Source organism: Pyrus communis, chromosome 7 (genome assembly GCF_963583255.1).
Source record: "Pyrus communis chromosome 7, drPyrComm1.1, whole genome shotgun sequence".
Lineage (NCBI taxonomy): Eukaryota > Viridiplantae > Streptophyta > Magnoliopsida > Rosales > Rosaceae > Pyrus > Pyrus communis.
Window position 1 is genome coordinate 6,140,233 of NC_084809.1, and position 22,034 is coordinate 6,162,266.

General features: G+C 36.6%; 2 protein-coding genes across 3 annotated transcripts; both read right to left on the reverse strand.

Moving 5' to 3' along the window:
* Positions 1–2,883: 2,883 nt before the first annotated feature.
* LOC137740320 (dirigent protein 11-like) lies at positions 2,884–7,701 on the reverse strand. 2 transcript variants are annotated; one of them, XM_068480180.1, is made up of 4 exons: positions 7,558–7,701; positions 7,317–7,374; positions 7,120–7,230; positions 2,884–3,581 (listed from the first exon to the last, which is right to left on the reverse strand). In XM_068480180.1, the coding sequence occupies exon 4, from the start codon at positions 3,574–3,576 to the stop codon at positions 3,013–3,015; it is 564 nt and encodes a 187-aa protein (XP_068336281.1). In that variant the 5' UTR covers positions 3,577–3,581; positions 7,120–7,230; positions 7,317–7,374; positions 7,558–7,701; the 3' UTR covers positions 2,884–3,012. The 2 variants fall into 2 exon arrangements, 1 of the variants encoding a protein (XP_068336281.1); XR_011069163.1 differs by having other exon boundaries at positions 3,248–3,386.
* Positions 7,702–9,806: 2,105 nt separating this feature from the next.
* LOC137740322 (dirigent protein 1-like) lies at positions 9,807–10,771 on the reverse strand. The gene has a single exon (XM_068480181.1). The coding sequence runs from the start codon at positions 10,523–10,525 to the stop codon at positions 9,962–9,964; it is 564 nt and encodes a 187-aa protein (XP_068336282.1). The 5' UTR covers positions 10,526–10,771; the 3' UTR covers positions 9,807–9,961.
* Positions 10,772–22,034: the final 11,263 nt, after the last annotated feature.

The following is a 22,034-nucleotide window of genomic DNA, read 5'->3' on the forward strand; positions in this document are numbered from 1 at the left end:
AGTCTAAATTATCAATATTTTTAACCTTAAACAACTAAAACTCTCTCTATGCTATAGTCCACCTTAGCCTTGTAACTGCCTCCGCCGTTGGAGGTGGTTTCTAATTTTGCTCGGAATGGTGAGTGGGATATATTCCAAAGCTTTGCCAAGTCGGATGCGGGAGAGCTTTAACTCTATGGGGGCGTTTGTTGCGCCGGACTATCTCGGATTGGATTAGCTTCAAGGATTAAGCTGGATTGGCTTAGACTAGACTAAACTGGACTAACTTAGTGAAGCGTTTGGTGCAGTATTGGACTAACAAGCTGGATAATAACAAATTCTAATATTATTTTATTTAATATATAAATTATTAATATTTTATTATGATCTTATCTTTTTCTTCATCTTTTCTTACCATTTCCGTCCCACTCTTTTCCTCTTCTCTCATCGTCCCACTCTCCCTCTTTTTTTCCTCTCAGACCTCTCAATTCATGTCTCTTTCTCATTCCTGGTCAAACTCCTTATTGATTTCAGTCTCTATTTCTCTGTCCTCCCTCCCTATCTAGTTATGCGTTGTTCGAACGAAACCTCACGGCTCCAATTTTCCCAACGAGTTGCAGGTTTCCCGATGTGTTTTTTGGCCAACCCTCATTAAATTGGATGAAGTTAGCACTGCCAAAAAATTCATCACCATCCCTGGACCGAGATCTTAGCTTTGCATGCTCGAATTTGTCATGGATTTGAAGAAACCCAAACAGGCCGAGACTTCCAAGCCATTTTCCGGCCACATTCGACCACATTTTGGCCTCGATTCAAGTAAAATCGTAATCTTGTCACTCCCAGCTTCAATTTGGTATATTTTATATGAAAGTTGGTTGTGAAATGGATCTGAAAGAGAGTCGGGAAGTTAATGATTGATCTAGGTGACCGGCGATGACGAGGAGTCTGTCGAGAGTGGTTGTTGAGCATGACAAGGACGAGAAATAGAGGATAGTCTTAGCTAGTCTCATGGTTATTGGGGGGTCTCACTAAGACCTCTTAGTGAAGGGTTTTGTCCATGCTAGTCCCCTTTAGTCTCATTAATGTTAGTCCCAGCATGGAACAAACATAGTATTGGACTAATAGCTAGTCCAGTCCAGTCCAGTCCGAGTTAGTGAGGGCAAACAAACGCCCCCTATGAGGATACAAGGAAGACTTGACATAGCGGGTTTGATGCTAGCTTGGTCTAATAACCTCAGCACAAGGGAGCTATAAAGTCAAGGACTGTGAAACTAGGCGTGTCAAGCGAAGCAAGCAAACGCAAAACAAGTAAAAGACATACTCGCGAGGCACCAAAGCAAGCCACGTCTTGTTACGCAATGCATCAGAAGCAAGGGCAAGGTACGATATCTGAAGCCACAAGAATGCAAACGCACATTGACATGACACATAGGTTCAGCTTATAAAATTGAGAAAAGAAAATCAAACTCGTCATTTAAATAAGTCAAATCTAAAACCTCTTACGTATCTAAAATTGCGAGAAAAAAAAATCACTAGACAGTAGTATTAATTGCGAGAGAAGAGCATAATGAGATTCATGTAGGGCAAGACGTTATCCTTTGGGCAGGTGTCTTAAGATATGTGCTTTGGTGGGATTTTAATACCCGTTTCAATGAATGGTAAGTGAATGTCGTTAATTGAACAAAAGGGAAACGAGTCAACAACGACATTAATTGCAATGATGATTAAACCAATAAAAAAATTAATAAAAAGCATTAATAATCAATTTTGAAGCTATCAAATTTGACATCAACTCTCTTGCTGCCAATCTATGTCATTACCAACATAGGATTTGACATTTCAGTTGGAGAACATTCGTGTGGTCTTTTTTTACTATTATAGCTTATATGGACATTTTGACATTTCCTTTAGAAATGCTCTTACATATCAGATAATGTATTTATTATGTATTCAACTTTATTTTATTTTTAGAGGCATGTTAGCAACTTTCTCACTTGTCTTTTTTTTTTCTCATGTCAAATGTGGCACTGAAAATTAGAATAATATTTATATTAAAATCCCACTATTTTTTTTCCTCATGTCACATATGGCACTCAAATTAATATCGTTGTTGACCTGTTTCCCTTTTGTTCAATCGAGGTAAGTGAATGATCCCCTCTTGTTAAAAATAAATGGTGAACGGTCCGGATTTCATAATTATTAAATGCTTATTATTAAGTTTTTATTAATTTAATTATTTATTTTATAATATAATAAAATAAAATAAAAATTTAATTTGACATATCGGATGGATAATAAAACTTTAAAAGATGTCAAAATATCACATAAGCTGTCAAATTTAAATTTTATGTTCAAAATTTGACATCTCCTTTGAAGATGCTCTAATAAAAATGAGGGAAAGTCAGGCATTCATACTGAACCATATATTCAAATTGGGTTCCTAAAATCAAATTTTATCTTCGATCTCCCAGCAATGAACTAGTAATGTGGGAATGTATTGAATAATTGAAATTAATTTCTCTGTTTACAAAATTTCTGTTCTCATTAACTCGAGCCAAACATAAGTTGGAGGTCACAGTCGAATTATCAGCCAACCAACCGTGACCTCGAGCCCGATCCAAAAACGAATCGAGCTGAACTTCAGCTTGAATAAATCATTCCAGGCGATCCCGAAGACAACTATATATATGCTGCAGATAATTAAACAAGCATGAGGCCATCAGATATCTTCATGATACGACATGAACATTTTTTACTCATTCGCCAGCTAACTAGCTTAGGCTATATAATTTCCAAAGCAACAGATCATCTAGGGCTTAGCTAGCTGCTAATTAAACTGAAAAATACAAATGGAAACAAGAGGCTTGATTTCAAACATTGATAAGACAAAAGGTTAATGTAGCAAGATTTTATTCATAATAAACGATAACAGATTTTCACAACCAAACCGAATTAAGCATATGATAAAAATAAGAACATGAACTAAATGTTCATAGATACATAGTATAACAGAAAAATACACGCGATTTCTTGCTAATAATGTCTCACTGTAACGTTGCATTGTGTAACAAAGTATGCATTTGGAAGGTCCACAAAAACCGTTTTATACGTAATATATCCCTGAACAAATCGAAAGTTTCCGGTACCTGAAACCACTGATAATTCTCTATGTTGCTCGAATTGCTTATCAATTCCTTGTATCTGTAGAGTGCTTCCATTGTACTTTTTGTTTGTGAACACAATTGATAACATATCATAGGCATTACGTCCATCCAATGACGATACCATAAACATGCCTTGTATCCGGCCAACGGAGGCGGATTTTAGATCTATGCCCTCCGTTAAAGGGGCATCCTCCGCATAAACAGTGGCAAATTGATCGTAGTTCCAAATCTTGCCGGGAATACCTGCAAACGCAACATCTGTGATATTTGCACCAGATAAGAAGTCATGAATGTAGAAAGACAGGTGGGTTTCCTTGCACTCGTGAGTGGCTTGGATCGCTGGAAATGTAGTCATGGCTAGAACAACCATGACGAAAAACATGGATGGAGCACTGAGCTTTGGTATGAATTTTAACGCCATTAGTGGATGCATGACAGCTAATTGAGCAACCAAGAGAAAAGGTTAATTAGGAAAAATTAGGGAAGAATTAAGGTTTTGAATTGCTTGGTGAGGTTCAGTTATGGGTATGCTTTCAATTTATACATGGAAAAGGAGCAATTATTTCTGCTAGTCAGCTGTTTAACTTCCCTAAATTACTTCCGTGTTGCTTCCTGATCACTTGAGAATTGTTTAAGCAATAATATCTCCATGCATGCAACACACTTTAATATACAAATACATTAAATCCTGTTGCCACCTGACTGAACCAGATAAGTGTTGGATAGTGGCCAAATTAGGCTAGGAAACAAAACAAAATTGATGAGGGAACATCATGATGAGGATTATGTTTCCTTGTTTTGTGGCTTGTTTTGTGGCTTATTTTGTGGCTTAATTTGCTCCTTGTTTTGTGGCTTAATTTGCTCCTTGTTTTGTGGCTTTTTCAAAGCCATAATTATTTGGCTAGGATGAAGAAAAGCATAAAAAGAGATGGTGAGAGCATTTGGCTAAACAAGGGGGCACGGGTGAGAGAAATCAAGAGAGCTAGAGTGAAAGATCTCTTGTGAAAGAACTTTTGGGGTAGAGTGAGACTCTTGGGAAAATTCTGTGAGTGGGTGTACAAGAGATATGAGATTGAGTTATGTCGATTTAACTCATGTGTAACTTGTACTGTTTTTCTCATAGTAAAGAGCAATATCTCTCCGAGGACGTAGGCAGGTTTTTGCCGAACCTCGTAAATTTCTCGCTGTCTTTATTTCTTGTATTTTAAACTATTCAACTGTGGGTTTGTATGTTGGTGAAGATAATTAGCCAAGGCACAACAATAAGATGTCATGAAAGTAGAAAGACAGCTGGGTTTCTTTGAACTCGTAAGTGGCTTGGATCGCTGGAAATGTAGTCATGGCTAGAAGAACCATGACCAAAAACAGCTTTGGTATGAAATTTAACGCCAATGGGTTGATGCATGGGAGCTAATTGAGCAACCAAGGGAATAGGTTAATTAGGAAAACATAAGGAGCAATTAAGGTTTTGAAATTGCTTGGTGAGTTTCAGTTATGGCTCTACTTTCAATATATAATATAAAAGGGAGCAATTATTTCTGCTAATCAGCTGTTTAACTTCTCTAAATTACTTCCACGTTGCTTCCTGATCACTTGAGAATTGTTTAGGCAATAATGCATCCATGCATGCAACACGCCCTAATATGCAAATGTCAACTATTTGACTTCTCGATTACTTCCTAATCACTTGAGAATTGTTTATGCATAATGCTTGCAAGCAACACACCCATTATAAATCAAATTTTACTCTCACTCATCTTCGCTTCTCAGGTTTCTTTGCTTCTCACTTTAGCAAACATCATCATCCTCCCTACGGTATCATGGGTTGACAGACAGTTGTGCCATATGTGTGCCAAATAGAAAAGAGATTGCTGATTCAGAAGAGAACAAAGGCTACTGCAATATTTACTCACTGAGGGTGTTTATGTTTTTGGTTAAAAAGATAATATTTTGGCTAAATTTCTACACAAAGAGAAAATTTTGGCTAGGTCTCAAATTTCTCGCGGAAAACCAAATGGGACCGGAATACGAATTGATTTTTCGAAAAACAAGGGAATTTGGCTTAAATAATGAAATTATAATGTTGAAATAGTCACTTTTGGGATTTTGTTGATATTTTGCTAATATTTATTTGATAAATTTACTAAGTTATCAATGTTCTAAAAAACAGCAATGATGGCCAGTCGCTGTGATTTTGCTTAAATGAGAAAAAAATCGAGATGTGGGTTAGGTGGCAGCTAGCTAGCCAGCTGTTTAGGCAGAAGTCAAGTCCCCTCGTGACCGTGACAATTGGACGAACACCATGTAAAAACCCTCCCCAAAATTATTTTGTAATTTTAGATTCCCCCTAAAAGTTTATGTAATTTTGCATTTTGGTCCCCTTATCTATTTACCTATCCGGATCTCTTTTCATATTTTCTCTCCTCTCTTCGCCTGCCACGTGGTAGCCCACTAACTCACCTCCTTCTCTCTCTTCTCCCCGAGTCAACACTCTGTTCTCTTTCTCAGCTCAACTCTTTTGCTCTCACACTTTCTCGGACTCTCCTCTCACTCCTTTTCCCAATCGACACCCACACCCCCAACCAAGCACCCCAACGATGACGCACCGCCACCACCACCATCGTGGAATCTCTCTCTCTCTCACTCTCCCTCGCCTCTGTGGAGCTCGGTGAAGCCTAGAAACCTAAGAAACCTCCGACGAACCCCCGTGAGTTTCGAGCCGAAATTCGACCACCTCCCGCTACCATTCGACATTATCAAGGTATAAATTATCTTCCTCTCTCTCGTACCTTCCTTTTTGTAGTTAGATCGGAGGTTAGTAGGTTAGTTTGTCGTTGATCGGAGCACGGGAGGCTCCGGCGTCCTTCCCCGGCGAGAACAAGCAACCCAGGCTCTTTGGGCCGAGTAGAACTCGGGCCTCAAGCCCGTTAAGCCCAATCCACCTATTTTATTTATTTATTTTTATTTATTTGTTTTCTATTAAAAACCCGAAAGGACCAAGGCCTTTGGGCCGAGAAACCTAGGGCCCTTGGCCCGCTAAACCCCCCAAACCACAAACCCTTTGTATCAGGCATTCGGGCCGTGTGGAACGTGGGCTCTAAGCCCAAAACCCTAAACCCAATAACCCTACACTTTTGCTTTGGGCCAGGCTTTCAAGCCCAGGCCCTTTGACCTAAAATTTTGTGATCTGATTCTGTTCTAATTAAGATGATTTATTTGTTTTTTTAAATTTTAATTATTTCGTATTTATTTTGTGATTGCAGATGTTTAAATGATGGAGAGGTTCGGAAAGCTGTTACTCGGAGGAGACATGTCTGTATGAGGGAAAGGTGTCTGCACTGCCCTTGCTATCTCAAATGCCATCACCAATCTCTCTGGTTAGTCACATTCCTCTTGGAATATGCTTATTCTTATGTGATGTTGGCTGATACCTTGGTGAATCAACTTAATAAAAAAATGTGAGATGAGCAAATTGAAAAGTCTACTTTCTTCTCATATGCATGCTTCTCATATGCATGCTTTGTGGGTCAGTTGTCATAATTGTTTCAATGCATACAATAGCTTTCAGGTAAGTTTTAATCCACGTTAGCGGTTGATTCGTAAAATCCCATGTAAATATAGAACCGCCTTAGTTTTGTCGTCATCCTTAATCTAAGTCATTATAAGCCAAATCTGCCGCCTTTGACTTTACATATTGGATACACACGACATGGTACAAAAAATCCCAAGTTGTAACTCTTCGCCACAATCCAAACATTGTGTGTGTAATGTATTTTTATTGCCCTAAGATATCCAAATGAACTTCGTTGCACCATCATAATCTTTTGCTATAAGTAAAAGCAATGCACCTTTCATATTCTAAGGTACTGGTATTGCATAAATATCTAGAATTTTTTTGCGGAAATTATAAATCCATTTTAATCCAACAATTATCAATGCATTTCGAAACTGGAAAAAAGCATGACATCAAACTTACCCAAAATATAAAAGCAGTGTCACAGGTGCTAGCAAATCTCAGATTTATTAACTGAGCAACCAAAATACAAAATACTCTGTTAGCCAGGAAAGACCTAACGGAGCACCACAACTGATAACAAAACGAAATCGTTAGGGTTTTATCCCAATTAGTAAAAATCCAAAATAAAATTGAAAGACAACCATTATAAAACACACCTTAGCTGAATAACATCTGTTCCGCAGCGATCTGATGACAGGTCGCGACCAAAACGAGCTGGAAAGCAACCAAAATTCAAAATTAAACATAAAATTTTAAATTCACGACGCAACAACCCGAATTAAATACAAAATCAAGGTCCTTTCAGAAACATAAGCTTAAGAAGGCGAAAATTTGAAACCTTTCGAAAGCGCAGAAATAGAGAGAATAAAGAATTGTAGGAAAAGTTGGGAAATTTACCAGAGGGGTTTAGGTGGAGGCGCCGAGAGGAGCCGATCGGCAAGGCGGATTGAAGCTCGAAGGGCCTAACTTGGACTCTCCGGCCGTGGCGAGATTTAGGGTTTTTCCATAGACAGGAAACCTAGATTCGGAGACATGAAGTATAACAATTATACATAGGGATAAGATAAGGACAAAGATTTTGAAGATATTTTTACATTAGTCTGTAGCCTTTAGATCTTATCATATTCAACGGTCTTGATCAGAAGTGATATAAATACTTTTAAAATTTTAAACCAAATGATATGGTTGTAGATGATTGAATTATTATCTAAATGTCAATTAACGTGTTTGTTTTCTTATCAGTAGTTGTATTAAGCTATAGAAATTACACTTGGTTACTTCCTTCTTTCGGTCAACATGGTGATTAAGATTTTATGTTCATCTACCACTTTATATCAAGAACTGCGATTATTATTTAAAAGAACATTTATTTATTCTATCTCCAACCTTTATAAGAAAATTCAAAACGGGTGATCATGCATTTCAAAGATCGAACTGCCCGCGATCGTAAACCACGTTGGAGCAAAATACAATGAGAATCTATTTTTAATTTACTACTAGCGTATATGCACACACAAAGTGAGAATTTTTTTTTTTTTTTTTTTTTTTACTTGAATGGTTATAATTTTTTATAGAGACAATAAAATAAAATAATAATGTGTGAAAAAAGGGAAGGAGAAGGAAGGGAATGAGAATCAAATAAGAGAGAATCTTACTCCTTGTAATATAAAGGGGGGCAAGAGAAAATACATTTTCTCTTCACGTATTATTATACTTAGGAGTACCGACTTAAATATCGCGTATGTGGAAAAATTTGGGAAGAGGGAAGGAGTCTAAATCAATGGACATTAATGAACCATCATTGATGGACGTTGCACATGACACGATCAATTCGACTCAAGGTCCGGCGCTAATAGAAGTTGCTGACTCTCCTAGCAGCGAAGGGCAGTCCTTTTTTCATAGTAATAGTGGGGGGTCTCATGAGATCGTAATATAAAGTGGGGGGGCAAGAGAAAATACTTTTTCTCTTCACGTATTATTATACTTAGGAGTACCAACTTAAATATCACGTATGTGGAAATATTTCTCCATCAATAAAATTTTGTTAAACTACCTGGTACTCTACTATCGTAACACCAATAGAAGAACACAAAAAAACATATAGTTGCATCGAAACCGTCATGGAATAGGGTGTGAGGGTCCATATGATAAAGGTTCACTTATAGTCTCGCTTCTTGTTCTAACAGAAAGACTTGTTGAAAATCTAGTTGATCAGAAAGGCACGGGAGTTTTGGGCATACTTTCTCTTACTCTCCTAAACATTCTAACTTCATTCCAAACGAGATTCTTGGTGTTTAGTTAAATATTCTCAATTATCGTTATGCGTCTACAAAAAGAGAATAAACAATAAATTTTAGTTTGCTAGATGGTCCCCCAAATAGTAATCTTAAAGTTTTAGCAACATAGGTTTGGTCTTATTTTTTTATTTTTATAAATATTTATGAAGATTAGTTTAAGTTCAAAAGAAAGGAATTAAAAAAAAAAGTCCCCAACCTTCTATGAGTTCTACAGTTATAGTTAGATGAAACGATACGTGTTAGATGATTAGTGAGTATGCATCATAGTTTATGATAGTGAGCAAAAATACTTCCAAATAAAATAGAGTTGAATAAATTATTTGTTATGTAATAAAAACGAGGGAAAATCAGGCATTGATAGCGAACAATATATTCAATTTGGGTTCCTAAAAACAATTTATCTTTAATCTCCCAACAATGAACTAGTAATGTGCAATGCGTTGAATAATTCAAATTAATTTCTTTGTTTATTAAATTTCTATTCTCATTAACTCGAGCCAAATATAAGTTCGAGGTCACGGCCAACAAACCATGACCTCGAGCCTGAACCACTAACGAATCGAGCTGAACTTCAGCTTGAATAAATCATTCCAGCCGAGCCTGAACACAACTATATATATGCTTCGCAGATAATAAAACAAGCATGAGGCCATCGGATATCTTCATGAGATGACATGAACATTTTTTACTTGATTGACTTTCGGTTCAGTCCCCAGCTAGCTAGCTTAGGCTATATAATTTCCAAAACAACAGATCATCTAGGGTTAGCTAGCTGCTAATTAAGCTGAAAAAATAATTTTACAAATGGAAATAAGAGGCTTTGATTTCAAACATTGATAAGAAAAAAGGTTAATGTAACAAGATTTTATTCATAATAAACGATAACTAATTCTCATAACCAAACCGAATTAAGCATATGATAAAAACAAGAACAATACGTGCGATTTTTTACCAGTAGTGTTTCATCATAGATACATAGTGTAACAAATATACGTGATTTTTTACTAGTAGTGTTTCACTGTAACGTTGCATTGTGTAACAAAGTATGCATTTGGAAGGTCCACAAAAACCGTATTACACGTAATATATCCTCGAGCAAATCGAAACTTTCCAGTACCTGAAACAACTGATAATTCTCTATGTTGCTCGAATTGCTTATCAATTCCTTGTATCTGAAGAGTGCTTCCATTGTACTCCTTGTTTGTGAACATAATTGATAACATATCATAGGAATTACGTCCATCCAATGACGTTACCATAAACATGCCTTGTATCCGGCCAACGGAGGCGGATTTTAGGTCTATGCCCTCCGTTAAAGGGGCATCCTCCGCATAAACAGTGGCAAATTGATCGTAGTTCCAAATCTTGCCGGGAATACCTGCAAACGCAACATCTGTGATATTTGGACCAGATAAGAAGTCATGAGCGTAGAAAGACAGGTGGGTTTCCTTGGACTCGTGAGTGGCTCGGATCGCTGGAAATGTAGTCATGGCTAGAACAACCATGACGAAAAACAAGGATGGAGCACTGAGCTTTGGTATGAATTTTAACGCCATTAGTGGATGCATGACAGCTAATTGAGCAACCAAGAGAAAAGGTTAATTAGGAAAAATTGGGGAACAATTAAGGTTTTGAAACTGCTTGGTGAGGTTCAGTCATGGGTATGCTTTCAATTTATAACATGAAAAATGTTGGTATTCAAAGTTTACTAACTCAATACCAGAATATGTGGGTCATAAGTTTCCAAAAAGAAAACAAAAAAAAATTATGTGGGTGATAAGTTTTCTAACCTATCACATCTCTCACTTTCACTCTCAATAAAATTGGACAAAAGAAAGAAAGAAGCAGCAAGTTTTGAGAAAAATATTAGGAAGAGTTTACAACTTTTATTTCTAGAATGGGAATAGTTCAAACGTACATAGACATCTCTCTTATAGAGATTTTACAAAGACTTTCTATACATGCTATCCGTGTAAAAGTCCTAGGATTTTTATCACAAATAATCCCTCAAATTGACCCACTTCATCAAGATAGTCCTTGAAATTGAAAATCAATTAATGTAATCCCTGAAAATGGATGTCGTAAATCAATCTAGTTCTTCCGTTACAATTCTGTAAAAAATTCTGTTAAGTGATGACATGACATATAACTAAACCCCACACGTCTAATTAAATATGCCACATGGATTAAAAATATTTTAAATTAAAAAACAATTTTTATTTTTTGTAAAAAAAAAAAGAAATAATAAAAAATAAAAATAAAAAATAAAAACGAACACCTGCACTACACCCAAACCCCTCCACACGATTTTAATTACCAATACATCAACAACTTTGAAAAGTTTGGTGATGGAATTGATGTAACAATAAACCAAAAGATAACGTTGTTTGGATTATACAAAAGATAACCTTTTTTTTTACCTTCTTTTAAGTTTTTAATTATACAAAAGATAACGTTGTTTGGATTATTGTTTTTAATTATTTAAATATTTTTAATCCACTTGGTAATATTTAATTAGACTTGTGGGATTTAATTATGGAACCGACATATTAGATTAATTTGCAACACTTATTTTTAAAGACTATATTGATTGATTTTCAATTCCAATAATATCTTGTTGACGATGAGATGGGTCAATTCCACGACCATCAACAACTAATGTTTAACAGCCACCGAAGACTACGACATGAAAAAACAAAAGAACCACACAAGTGGTTTTAATAAACAATACAAAACAAAGACTTTCTAAACCTAGTGTTGAAATCTATCAAAGCAAAACAAATGATGGTGTTCCTTTAACTCTTCGGCCACTTTAGACACACACAAAAGCTATCAAACAAAAAACACGTATAACTGTTGAAAAAACAAGGCAGCTATAGAAAAAAAGAAAAGAAAACAACATGCTAGCTGAGAAGTGTTCCACCAATTTCGGCCCCTCAATAGCTGTTGATTTGAACTTTCAACACGCCCCCTTGAAAACTCTTAGGGCAGCTGACTTCTCCTTGAGAAAATAAACTTAAGTCTTCCTGCTAAAATCATCAATGAAGGTAATAAAATACCTATTACCTCCATAAGATATGGGATCCAATGGACCACATATATCTGTGTGCACCAACTGCAGTGGTGTCTTTGCTGTCTATGTATCACCAATAGGGAATGAGAGATGTGCTTTCTTGCCAAGCACACAACCTTCACATACTTGGCATGTGGCTTCAATCAAGGGTAGATCACGAACCATTCCTCCACTTGACAACAACTTTAGGCAATTGAAATGAAGTTGGCCAAACTGAAGATGCCATTTCAATGACTCATCTTCCAGCACACCGATGTTGCAACTTCCAATCTTTGTGTTCAAATTCAACCGGAACATTCGATTCTTTGACATTTGAACACGTGCAATGAGCTTTTTCCTTGCATTCCTGAGAGTGAGAAGCATATTCTCCATATGTATAATGTACATTTTCACTCTCAATAAAATTGGACAAAAGAAAGAAAGAAGCAGCACGTTTTGAGAAAATTATTCTGAATAGTTTACAACTTTTATTTCTGGAATGGGTTTACTTCAAACGTACATAGACATCTCTCTTATAGAGATTTTACAAAGACTTTCTAGACATGCTATCCATGCAAAAGTCATAGGATTTTTTTATCACAAATGGTCTCTGAAATTGACCCACTCCATCAAGATGGTCTTTGAAATTGAAACTCAATCAATGTAGTCCTTGAAAATGGATGTCGCAAATCAATCTAGTTCTTCCGTTACAATTCCATCAAAAATTCTGTTAAGTGATAACATGACATATAACTAGACCCTACAAGTCTAATTAAATATCCCACGTGGATTGAAAATATTTTAAATTAAAAAACAATTTTTCTTTTTTTGTAAAAAAAAAAAAAAAAAAGAAAAAAAAAAGACGAACGCATCTTCTTCTAATTTTGAAGAAAATTAACTTTAATATTATATGTTAACATACACCTTCTCAGCTGACATGTGTCTTTTCAATTAACTATAATTAACTTTAATATTATATATTCTTTTTCTAATTTTGAAGAAAATTAACTATGATTAAGTAAAAAGACACGTGTCAAATGATGAGGTATATGGTGAGCATACACTATAGTTCATGGTGGTGATAAAAAATGCACCCGACAAGAAATGAGCAAAGTGAACTGATGAAAGCGAAGAAGAAAAAAAATAATATGTTGTCTACGTTAGGGATAAAATTACTTTTTTGTAATGTACATGAAAAAGATGAATAGAAAATTAATGAAAAATTCCAAAATCCAATTGTAGGAGAAAATTAAGGACTTGTTTGGTATCTTACTAGAGTTTAACTTTTTAAACTAAAAAACACTTATTGAGTTTTAGGCTTTAAATATTTGTTTGATAGGACTCTTTTAAAAACTGGATTCCAAACCAACTTAAAAATATAGGCTATATTTTAAAAATGGGTAAATTATATTTTACCACCTCAAGTTTGGGGTCAATTGTAATCTCATACAACATCTTTAAAACATTTCAATCTCATACATTAAATATTATTTCATTTCAATTTTATACATCTATTATACAATCTGTTAAATTTTCCGTTAAATAATAATATGACAAAAATAAAATCAATATTTGTGTTGACATTGCTGCTAACTTTGCACCATGTGGATAAAAACAAATAAAAAGTAATTAATTAATAACAAAACTAAAAACAAGAATTGAAAAAAAAGTTCATCTTCTTCGTCATATTTTCCGATGCCAAAATGGAAGCAATTCGAAGTCGGTCCCTCGAAAATCAACGGAAGAGCCTTGAAATCTCTTCGGCAGAAAACAGTCAACGTCCTCTCAATAATATAAAGGCTTAATCCAATTGTTACTGTTTTTTTGGAATCGCGGAGGAGGAGAGTTAGTTTAGGGTTTGCTGTAATTGCAAATCTCCCAATTCCCAACCAATTCAAGTTGTACCTCGAGAGAACACGATGGAGGTGGCAAGAGATATGAGTGCTGGGTTCATTTGAGATGCGGTGCGAATGGAAATGGCTGAGAAGCGAGAATCCTAAGGCCTTTGCTCTCTCTCGTCTGCTCAGCTCACCCAACTCTCTATGTAAATCAGAGCGGCGGCGTTTTGTGCAGCGGTGGTTTCGTCAGATAGCGAGAAGGGCAGGGTGGTGCGGGCAGCAGCAGGTGATGGTGATGCAGGTTTGGGTAGAACTGAAGGTGCGGCGATTCTCGCGCGGTGATTTGTTACAGTTTGTGGTGGTGGTTCAGGCAGAGTATTTTTTTTTTTTTTTTTTTTCAAAAAAAAAAAAAAAAATTATCTTTTTCGTGATCCTTGCGGTGATATTCTACTTTTAAATATACTTTTATGGTGAAAAAGCTATTAATTGTAATCCTGTGGTGAAATTCGTTATCAATCATAGTCTAAATTGGATATTTCCTCATTCTTTTGTCTTTTGTAGGGGCAAAATTGTTATTTTCGTTTTTATTGATTCCATCAACCAATCATAAAGAGCCATATGGACATAAATTGTTTTAATTTTAAAACTTTTAGAGCTACAATAACAGAATAAATAAACAATAAAATTACAAGGTTTATACTATCAGACAAGAGAGCCAAGAGTCCAAATTCAAGATTTAAAAAATCACAAAATACCTCACCACGTTTAGGTTAGAATATAAGTTATTATGCAAACATTGAATTTAGTTTCATTTTAAGAAGAACAGTGGACGGGATGGCTAGGGTTATGTGAGAAAGAGGGGGGAAGGTGGTGGGTGGTCGATGTGGCTGTGGCTGACAAGGGTAGGGATTGGGGAGGGATTTTTTTTTTTTTTTCCTTCTATTTTTGTTGATTATAAAAAAGTGGAATAACCAAAAAGAAAAAAAAATGGAATGACCTTTTTACCCCTGCATGTGGATGAGATTTTGACATTAATTTAAATTTGGACTATGATTGATAATGAACTTCACCACAAGGTTAAGATTAACACTTTTTTCGCCACAGGTATAGATTTAAAAGTAGTGTCTCACCACATGTATCAAGTAGCCTTATCTTTACCACACTTCTTTAAACGGAATTTTTTGAATTTTTATCTCCCCCTCTTTCTCACTACAATTGCACCCCTCTTTGATTTGAATTTGTATGCGCTCCCAACTTCTCTTTGGACGAGACCCCCTCCCTGATATCGAGAAGAACCAGATCGAGAGCCTCATCGTCTTCTATGCTCCGCAACCTAGATATGCTAAAGAAAATTGAATGAAAGAGAGGGAGAGAGATGAGAGAGAAAGGAGGAGGGAGGGGGGGGGGGTTTGAGTCCCAATTTGTTTAAAGGTACTGATTTTATTAGCAATCAATTCGGGTTTAATTCAAATGGATTTTGGTTTTTCGCTTAGAGGAAGAAGATATTAGAGTTATGGAGGTTTGGAAAGAGAAGAAGAGAACTGAGAGGGAAGAAAATGGAATTGCAGAAGTCATAGTGGTACGGCAGTCGGACGGGAATGAAGAGATGGGTAGGGGTGTGACGTTCCAGATTTTTTTTCTTTTTTTATTTTAGTTTTAAAATCAATTATTTCTAACCTTTTCTAAAATAAATTGGGATTTTTTATCCATGTGGCAAATATATTGTGGAACCCATTTTTGTTATGTCAGCACTTAATGTTTAACTAAACAGATTTTTTTACTGAGGTATGATATTGAAATAAAATGATAAGTAATGTATGAGAATGAAACATTTTAAAAATATTATATGAGATTGTAATTGCATTCAAACCTTAAAATGCAAAATATAATTTACCCTTTAAAAATATTAAAAGTAAAATTTTAGAGTTTTTTTGACCTTTTTACTACACTCTCTCCTAACCCTCTCTTTCTTTTCTCCCCCACGTCCTCAGCCTATCTTATCTTCCTCTCCTCACCTTTTGTCTTGTCTCTCTCATCGCCCTCTTTTTCTTCCCTCACTCATCGTATTTTACTGCTCTGTGCCTCATCAACCCCTCTTTCTTCTCTCTCCTCACCTCCTCGCCCTCTTCCTGTCTTTCTTTCTCCTCGCCAACTATTTCATCTCTTCTCTCTTTTCCGATCTTCTCTTCTCCAATTTAAGCTCAAGATAGTTTGAATTCAAGCTAAGAATATTTTTTTTAAAAAAAAATTAACCAAACAGATTTCTGAATTTTTGAGACTTAAAAAACAACATTGTTTTAAGTGATTTTCTTTGAAAATTGTTTTTGGAAACAATCAAAATTTTTTTTAGTAGAATATCAAACATGCTCTAAAGTTTTATCTCATTCTCTACCCTCCACCACCTCCCTGAGCTGAGTAGGTTTACAACAGACTCTTAGACCTTGTTTGTCACACTGTGTAAGATACCGGATAGTACTAATAATACACAGTACGATGTTTGATGTCCATTTATATTAAATAGTCACCGGATTAAACAATACGGGCCTACCTATTTCATACGGTAAAGACCCGCTTGTTTATCCTCTTCAAAACCACGGTACAATTTAGTTGGACAACTTTTCTTCCAGACATAGCCGATTTCTCTGCTCCAGGATAACCGTCCTTCTTGACGATGATGATGTTGCCTCCCACCCGATCCCTAGCCTCCGTGACTATGACATTCAGGACGGCGTCGCCGTGGTTGGTAGCTAGCACCTGGGCGATGCAAAGCCCACGGATTCCACCGCCCACCACCACGCAGTCAACAGAAACCGTGTACCCTCTCTATTGACCCTTGACGAAGATATGGTAGACTCTTTGGCCACCGAGCATTGCAACTTTAGGGAGGGGGAGGTTCTGTTTGGTTTAGAGTCCACCATATAAATGGAGGGAGGTCTATGATAGTGAGGTGCAGAGAAGAAGAGAGGCTGAGTGGCCGCTATCCTGGCAGTGCTCATGGCGATTGGCTCGTAGTGACCACCACCGGTGTCGACTAAGATGAACATCTTCTTCTTCGTTTCCCCTTCCTCTGTTCTTCCCCCTCTTTCCCACAAATCCCAAAACCCAATTCCTCAGCTAGCCACCATGAACCACTACCAGGTTTCATCCAACCACCTAGAACAAGACTCTTCCCTCCCTGCATCTTCTTCTGGCTACCGGATCTCCCTCCCTCTTCTCCACTGCTGCATCTTTGACCCTTACAAACAAAGATTTGTCAATTTTTTTCTTTCCTTTTCTTATCTGGTTCAGTACCAAACACAATATAAATAATACGATCATTAGTCTAATATTGCACCAAACGCCTGACTAATTTAGTCAGTACTATTCGTTGGTTATTTATCCTGTCCGACAAAGTCAGTACAGTCTGAGCTGCCAAACGAGGCCAGTCTTAGCACAAATTGTTTTTACTTACACAAACATTATGGTATGCCAAATTTTATTTCAAATACGTGGTATATCATCTTTGATGCAGTGCATGGGGAACATATATTTAAGGTTGTAGTGACTTCTCTTCTCTCAAAACCTTTGTCACCTTCTTGATGCAGGAGAAGCCAAGGGTAAATGAATATAACGAGGGATAATAACTTGGGAATCACTCAACCAAGGCAACGGAACTCGCTCGACGCCGCTACAGGATAGAACCTGAGAATCACTCGACCAGGGGCAACGGAATCACTCACGTTGCTAATCGTGGTCTCTCTCTTTCTCTCTTCCTTTCCTTTCTCGTTGCGCAATTTGTTATTTAGGGTTAGGTTTGTATGAATTTGTAGTTTGAATGGTAAATAATTAGGGTTTGGTACTGTTATATGGTGTTTGAAATGTGTTGTTGTGTTGGGAACTTGGGACAGTCGCTGAAACTAACAAGCAAGACACCGAGTGTAGAGTCGTGAGCTCATGATTGGTATATAACGCAAACTACTACAAACAATCAAGAGTGCCAATTCAGAAAGAGAGCTGCGATTATCACAAAGAGTAGAAATTGTACAATGGTTGGAGGCAAGGTGGTCACGACCACTACAATGAGTCGGATGTGCGAGAGCCACAACTCTATGAGGATACAAGGAAGACTTGACACTGCAGAGGGTTTGATGCTAGCTTGGTCTGTGAAACAAGGCATGTCGAGCAAAGCAAGCAAACGCAAAACAAGTACAAGACATACTCGCGCAGTACCATAGCAAGCCTAGCCTAGTTACGCAATGCATAAGAAGTAAGGGCTAGGTACGATATCTGAAGCCAAGAGAATGCAAACGCACATGAACATGACAGAGGTTAAGGTTATAAGATTTTATTTCATAATATTATATATAGACTTTTAAAACATATTCTCACGAACTCAGTTTTGCATTTCCATCTAGCAAATAAGCACACCATATATATCATACCATAACATAACTGAACACTACATATCATATAACATGATCCAGCATGAACTCAGTTTTACACAATTAAATACATTTCTGTTCACGAGTCAACCATAGCCGATTGGAACTTGCCTCCTACTATCTCTCTTCCCTTTTTCACAGGGCAGTCTTCAGTCTTGTGGTCATAAGCAGAAGAACAAATCCTGCAATAATTACCAACAGCTTGTCCTACCCATTCCTCACCAGGATGGCCACCCTCTTTTTGATAACATATGCAAACGAGTTTACCGCCGGGGCCAACTTTTTCACCCTTTGGGACATAGTACCGGTACGGACAAAGTGTAACCACATGATCCTCCCTCAAACATGGTGGACATCTCCCGTCACGAACAGCAGTCGAAGAGCCTGCACAAGCATTCAAGTTAGTCGAGCATGCTAATCCTAACTTTCGACACCAAAAATATGTGACATGCCCAAGCAAATATCAATGACTAAACTGTGTTTCTGGTACCGAAAGAGGACTATGCGAGTACTTCAACAAGGGACTGCAAAGGGGTGGACTGGGGACAGACCAGCTGAACTTCCCCAAAACCCTGTCCTTGCAAGTCCAATCGAATTGAAGATTCCCCATACACAAAATCCGTCAGGCAATGGATCCCCATAAGTTAAAGGTTTTACCTATCATCATCCTATCAATAAAAAAGTGTTTTGAATAGTTAATTAAGAACCGTCACACACTAATATTAACTGCATGACCCCTTCAAAGTTGTCAAAAATGATTTATGAACTAAACTAAATAAACACTAGAAGTAAAACACCAGCACTGGAGCATATATTAAAAATAGAAATAAAGCTAAATACATAATAACTGTATTATTTGTTATTAATATTGCCCTCGGCGTCACTCTATTGTTCACAAATGGCTCGTTTCCCAGTGGCCTTCTCTGCAGGTTCGGTCAATATGAGGAGGAACCCAAAAAACGAATAAAAACTGGGGAGAGTCAGAGATCGATATTGAATCATATACCCAAAACAGGTTTCTTATAAACAGACCACAGATTTAATGGGTTAGATTGTCTTGCCTAACTTTAACACAGTCATTCCGCTATTTCGATCATCAGTCTCGAGAGATTATGTTTTGTAAAACAGAGAAGCGATCATGGTTGCACCATCATCAAATGAATCGCGCAACCTCACCAAAAAGTAAAAAGGAGATGAAATAGCAGAGAAAAAAATACAACAAATATACCAAAACACGGGCTAGTCATGTGGTCATCAGTCTTCTTACAAATTCTACAGTAGATGGGCGGTGGGATATGTGGTTCGAGACAAAACCATCGACCCGTTTTTGGTTTGTCATTTGTCTGTGCTTCCGCTGTTAAATAAATACACAAACTTAATATCAACATAGATGAATAATATGTACTATTTCCCGTATTTGTACAAAAGAAAAGGAAAAAAAAAAATACACTCTTCATCTTCCTCATAAACTGAAAAATTCAGAGATTGGCACACCCGAATCACAAACAAAAGTCCAAAAAAAAAAAAAACATAACTGAAAAATTCGGGGGACTTACTGGTGTTCTTCCTTTCTTTGAGGGATGATCTTCGTGCCCTTCTCACTCAATTCCTTTTTCGCTGTTAAATACACGAAATAATATCTGGGATATATAGGCTTGCTTGCAAAATTAATCACAAAACCCTAAAATTAAATCGAAACCATACTGATTATTATAGTTTTCCTCGATAGCAAAATACACCTTTCCCGGGGGAAGTCCTCGAATTCATCATCATCGCTATCGTCCCATATGACTGTATGAGAACGTTTCAAAGTGAATTTCATCTATACTCATAAACTCATAGATAAAAGGTTTGTTTTGAAGTTGAAATGAAACCATAATAGTTTAACTAATTCTGTATTCACCCGTATACAGATATCTGAATTTGCGTAGAAGTTAATCCAACATTTGATGTGGTTTTCTTAATCTTGTTTGACATATTATCTGCTTCTAATGGGAATTTTTTAATTACCCGCTTTATTCTTTATCTTGAAGACAGATGATTCCCACTACAGTTGTAGTTTTTCTAGTTGATGAGAGTGCCATATTTGCAGCGGATACTAGGGGTTTCTACGATCATATTGAAACTGAATCTCATGATAAGGTTCATGAGTTTAACTCAAGACTATTTGGTTTGAAGTGTGGGTATGTTTGAACATTTTGATAAACATGTGCGAAACCTTTTGAAATAGGTAATGCACCTTATAGTTATATCTGTGTGGATATATATATATATATATATATATATATATATATATATATATTATAAGATCATCTGACTTTGAATTAATGTAGGACATAAACCTTACCTTTGAAGGAGTCGCAACGGAAGCTATGTGATTCATAGATAATAAAGAGACTATATATATATATATATTTATTATGGGGATATGTTATCCACACACTCTATTTTACTTCACACACATACCTTCTTACTTTACAGCCGTATCATCAAATGAATTAAGAATCAAATGATACAAACTAACAAGAGGTGTGTGAGAAACAAAAAGACAATCAATTTACGAGAACAACCCTGTGGCATCCATGTAGCACCAACAGAATCTCATATCTTCCAGGTGAATCAATCGAGGGTCATCAATTCGTCCCCTGATGAGAAGTTGCAATGAGAAAACGTAGAAACGCTGGTTAACAATCATAATTATACAAAAATAACAATCCAAAACACACACACAGTCAACCGTGTGAATCTAGATATGGATATTTCGATTAAAACTAAATATCATGATATCTCTCAACCTGCCACCCTCAAAGTTCAGCAGAATTATATGTTTTAATCCGAAAAGTTGATGGAATATATATCATTAAAAGTTTCGGATCCGAGCGCACCAAGAAAAAGAAAATCTCATCACAAGTGCAGAAAATCATGTAAATGATCGATGAAACAAAAGAAGAAATTAACCCGACACCAAAGACGCAACCCATTAATGAGTTAGGAGATCATCTATTAAGAATTCGTTAAGATAACAATTGTAAAAACTTGTTTACACTCGTAGTTTTAACTTTTGACCACAAAAAAGGACAAAAACTGACATGTGAAAGTAAGTGCGCTTCTCACATTGTCACATCAGAAGCTGAGAAGATGAATTTTTATGGCTCTTTTTCTACTTGGAAAGGAGTGTTGCATGGCACAAGGCTATAAAATATGGTTTAAGATGGAGACTTGGTGATGGTTCTCAGATTAAGTTCAATTTGCTACTTTGTCTTTTAATCGTGATCATTTGGGAGAGGTGGTTTCTAATTTTACTCAAAATGGTGAGTGGGATATATTCCAAAGCTTTGCCAAGTCGGATGCGGGAGAGCTTTAACTCTATGAGGATACAAGTAAGACTTGACATAGTGGGTTTGATGCTAGCTTGGTCTAATAACCTCAGCACAAGGAAGCTATAAAGTCAAGGACTCTGAAACTAGGCATGTCAAGCGAAGCAAGCAAACGCAAAACAAGTAAAAGACATACTCGCGAGGCACCAAAGCTAGCCACGTCTAGTTACGCAATGCATCAGAAACAAGGGCAAGGTACGATATCTGAAGCCACGAGAATGCAAATGCACATTGACATGACACAGAGGTTCAACTTATAAAATTGCAAAAAAAATTAAGCTCGTCATTCAAATAAGTCAAATCTAAAACCTCTTACATATCTAAAATTGCGAAGAAACAAAAATCACTAGACAATAGTATTAATTGCGAGAGAAGAGCATAATGAGATG

Bases quoted from the DNA above. Each gene is read 5' to 3' on its own strand.
- LOC137740322 (XM_068480181.1), bottom strand. From the start codon at position 10,525: ATGCATCCACTAATGGCGTTAAAATTCATACCAAAGCTCAGTGCTCCA.
- LOC137740320 (XM_068480180.1), bottom strand. From the start codon at position 3,576: ATGCATCCACTAATGGCGTTAAAATTCATACCAAAGCTCAGTGCTCCA.